This window comes from Physeter macrocephalus, chromosome 2 (assembly GCF_002837175.3).
Source record: "Physeter macrocephalus isolate SW-GA chromosome 2, ASM283717v5, whole genome shotgun sequence".
Taxonomy (NCBI): Eukaryota; Metazoa; Chordata; class Mammalia; order Artiodactyla; family Physeteridae; genus Physeter; species Physeter macrocephalus.
In genome coordinates, this window is record NC_041215.1 from 74,386,966 (window position 1) to 74,391,429 (window position 4,464).

A 4,464-nucleotide genomic window follows, 5' to 3' on the forward strand; every position below is an offset into this window, starting at 1 on the left:
AAAAAAAAAAAAGATATACTGAGGTACTACTTTTTATATATCAGGCTAGAAAAAAATGGAAAAATCCAATAACATACTCTGTTGATGAGGCTTTGGGAAATGGGTACTCTTGCTTGTGAGAGTATGAATTGGTAAAATCATTGGTGACAGTAATTTTTCAATATATAAAAAAATTGCAAATGCATGGACCCTTTCATCTCCAGCGTTCACTTACAGGAATTTATCTCTCTATATATGTGTATAAAATAACCCATGACAAGGTTATTTATTGCAGCATTGTTTGTAGTAGTAGAAGTTCAGAAGCTACCTAAGTGTGCATTAATAGTGGAGTGGATAAGTAAATTATGGCATGTCCTTAACGGTTCTACAAAAGAAGGAGGGCGATCCCAATATTTTGATGTGGAAATGTTCCAAGATACATTGTAAAGTGAAAAACCCAAAGTCCAGAATAATAGAACCATTTGTGTGAAGGTGGTGGTGGGGAGACATAAGAATGCATATTCAAATTTGTTTATATTTGGTAAGATAACTTTGGAAAGAAATTGATTGAATAGCCTGTTACCTGGTAGGAAGGGGAGAGTAGGAACTGAGAGAACAGGAACAAAATAGAAGGTGAAATTTGGGATAATTTTTATTTTGTGAACCATGTGAACGCTTTACCTATTGAATAGACTTAGAAAATGAATGAAAATTAAAAATGAATTCCTTTAAGAAAATGGTATAGCCAAGGTATATAGTAGGCTGTGCATTTTCTCTCTCCCATATTTTCTAATTGAGAGACACGGAAGGAGAGTGTAGACGGTGTCCTGACTTCTAAGAAAAACACCTCAAAGTACACGCCGCACTGAAAGTTCGCAAATAACTTTTACAGACACAAGCTCAGCACGTTTTATAACCTCAGTCATAACATTAAGGCCATTTGCTGTGTTTCTTGTGTGTCTGACACTCTGAATTTCTTGAGAGGCTTTAAAAAGGAGTCACATGTACATTCCGCCCTTATAACTTGATAGCTGGTTGGCCTGCCTTCCCTACCCCATTTTTGCTTCTGTCCTCTGATTATTAACATCTCCTTAATTGTAAAGCAAAGGTAGAATAAATAAAGGAGTAGAACTAACTCCGTTTAGTTTTGTTGTACGGCAGGTCGCCCTCACGTAATCGTTGGCAGGATGCTCTCTAAGACACCGAAGAGAGAGGAGGGACAGAACTAACATGTACTGAGATTTGCATACATTTTTACATTCCACCGTTTAGGTGGATAAATAACCTTCTTTTGAACAGGTAAGGAAACTGAGGCTCAGAGAGTTCATTGGAACAAGGAGTTGAACCTACGTCTGTCATCTCCTAATGTGATAGAAATGAGAGCAAAAAACAGAGTAATGTCATCATATGGCAAGCATAATTATTGATAGTTTCTCTTTCTACTTTACCAAGTTTGCATCTTCAAGTAATGCGTAGTCATTGTAAAAAGTTTGATGGAGTTCTGGTCAAAAGGATGACCAAGAAAGGAATAGAAGAGGAATGTGTGAAGAACCAAGGAGAGGGGAGACTGAAAACATGTTTTGTAAGTGGAATTGGTACCTTAGTCTAAGGTGAGGTGTTTGGGGATAATTCCATGCTTTTTTTCTGTCCTGCATTATCCTGATATGTGATAATGGGTACAGCATTTTTTCATTAGAAAGTGAAATATTTGAATGATGTCTTTTTGCAAATTCACCTTCACCTAACTCCTTTCCTTGAAGGCTGGTGGAGCTAACTCGGCCAGCTGGCTGTTCCATCGAACCTTTGTTGCTGTAAGAAGTACCAGCATTAGAGTGAGATTCATATTTTTCAGTGTTGTTTCATAATGAGTAACTTCTCTTGTCCTAAGTGGTTGTTTACATTCATGCTGCTGATGGATGGCCTCGGTCCTCAATGGTCAATATAGAAATCTCAGTAGCAGATAGAAAATACAGGAAAAACAAATATCTCCAATATAGACAAGGGCAGATCTGTTCATGGTGAAGATGAAAATGATTTTCCTGGTACCTTGTTTCATAGCATCCTGATGAAAAGAGATTGGAGGGCCTCTCCAAGCAGCTGGACTGGGATGTTCGCAGCATTCAACGCTGGTTCCGACAAAGACGCAACCAGGAGAAGCCAAGCACACTGAAGAGGTTCTGTGAGAGCATGTGAGTTGCTGTTTTACTTTTTGAAAGAAAAACCTGCTTAACTTACTCATACCATCCCTGAGGTGAAAAATAACAGCTCAGTGCAGACTCCAGCAGCCCCCCCAAAACATGCCATCTGGTGGAAGAAAGTCCATGAAAAACTGGGGGGTAGTAGTTTGTTGGAATTTGTGATTTCCACTTTGGATGCAGTAAATGAGGTTTGCTTCCTAATGGAGTTTCAACACAGCAGGCAGATTACAAGGGCCTACAGTGGTATTTTCAATCAGCCACCTTTAACATATGCCATTACTTTTATAGTTTGCATTTTAATAGAGGGGGCTTAGTCAAGATGTTCCTTCCACTGATAAAAGTTGAGATACTAGGATATATTATCGGAGGGTCATGATGATGGCCTGTCTTCCTGGAGTTATAAGAAATGGCTGTATTATATTCCTGGGTGAGTTTAATGAAGCATTGCTTGAAGTGGGGGATGGAATGAAAGTCTCTTCCGTTTCTGAAATGTGAACTTCATGGTGTGTAAATTATAAGTCAATAAAGCTGTTATAAATAATAAAAGATCCACAGAGAACTCTTCGAGCACAGCGATATTTTGAAATAGTGACGCTCAATACGTATATCTATAGGAAAGTTAGAGAAAGAAATATTGAAGCATCGAGCGCATCCCCAACGAAGGGAAGATTCTGCTTTGAGACTTGTTGCTCCATTTGGTCTTCATCCTTTGAGATATGACTGTACCTTTGTCTAATGGTTCTTTCCTTTGGGAGCTTTCCCCTGACACCTGGTCACTTAAACAACAATGCTGTCAGTGTAGCTCTTTCCATTTGGGGTTAAAGTTGCATTTTCAGGTTTAGCTTTCAATTATTCTGAAAAAGTATTTTAGCAATTGCAATCTAAAGCCTAGAGGGGAACCTAATTTTATGGGAGAAACGAATGAGAGGCAGAATAATATCATACATCCTAGGGTTGGATAAATATGGGGAGCATAAACAGGGTCTTCAGGAGGTCAGAATATTTATAAAGCCTGGAAAAACAACCTGGCAGATAGAATCTGCATAAGCCCTTCCTATAATGAACTTAGTGGCAGTTAATGGAAGAAGGATTTATGTATCTGGGCTCCTGATCAAAAGCCGGAATTGTTTTCTGGCCTGGTTGTGCCACATATGCAAAGGGCCTGGGCTCCAACGCTGAGCTGCAGGTCTGAGCAGATGAAGCACATGCCCGTGTGCTGAAACTAAGCACATCGAAGCACATGCCCGTGTGCTGAAACTCATCTGCCATCTTCCCCTCCTCCAGCTAACTTCTTTGGTAACTCAGTGCTCTCCCTTTGCATACTGTACTGAGTTGACACCAGTTTCTAGGCCAGTATGCATAGGAGTCGGTCACCTGGATCTTGTTAAAATGCAGATTCTGATTCAGTTGGTCTGGTATAGCAACTGAAATTGCATTTTTAACAAGTTCCCAGGTGATGCCACTGGTCCGTTGACCACACTTTGAATAGCAAGGCTTGACACTGTACTGGTGTATGTGTCTTCTCCCTGAATTCAGCTGGTCTTTATCTGCATACCACAATCACCAGGATGGTCATAGTTAATACTTAGTTAAAACTATTTCTAAATGATAGCTGGAGGCATGGTGATGTGAAGGCACAGTGCGGGTGGACGGTGTGTAAAGTATCAATTATGATTTTTTCCCTCAAGAAGCTTTGTATGAGATGTGACACAATATCTGCATATGTGTAGATATTTTAGTTTTAAAATTCCATGATAGATTTAAAACACTAAACGTATATGTGTGCTGTACGGTTGGTATGGACAGGCAGTAGAGATTAAAGGAGAAAGATCAGCTGTGCGTTAGGGCACACAGCAGGGTTCCTGGGACTAGAACTTGAGTCCATACCGGTGACCTTGACCTCTCTGTTTCAGAAGACTGTGTTGATGAACTTTGGTTTTTTTGTTAATAAATTTATTTATTTATTTATTTTTGGCTGAGTTGGGTCTTTGTTGCTGGGTGCGGGCTTTCTCTAGTTGCGGCGAGCGGGGGCTGCCCTTTGTTGTGGTGGGCGGGCTTCCCGCTGCCGTGGCTTCTCTTGTTGTGGCGCACAGGCTCTAGGCATGCTGGCTTCCATAGTTGTGGCACACGGGCTCAGTAGTTGTGGCTCACAGGCTCTAGAGCGCAGGCTCAGTAGTTGTGGCACACGGGCTTAGTTCCTCTGTGGCACGTGGGATCTTCCCAGACCAGGGCTCGAACCCGTGTCCCCTGCATTGGCAGGCGGATTCTTAACCACTGTGCCACCGGG

At 41.0% G+C, this 4,464-nt stretch overlaps 1 protein-coding gene across 4 annotated transcripts in view; it reads left to right on the top strand.

The window, feature by feature from the left end:
* The window catches only part of CERS6 (ceramide synthase 6), a 360,958-nt gene that overhangs the window by 112,651 nt on the left and 243,843 nt on the right, over positions 1-4,464 (top strand). For all 4 annotated transcript variants that reach the window (XM_024122237.2, XM_024122236.2, XM_028478753.2 and 1 more), the window contains exon 3: positions 2,038-2,168. In XM_024122237.2, the coding sequence (XP_023978005.2) occupies positions 2,038-2,168 (131 nt within the window). The remainder of the gene's footprint in view (positions 1-2,037; positions 2,169-4,464) is intronic.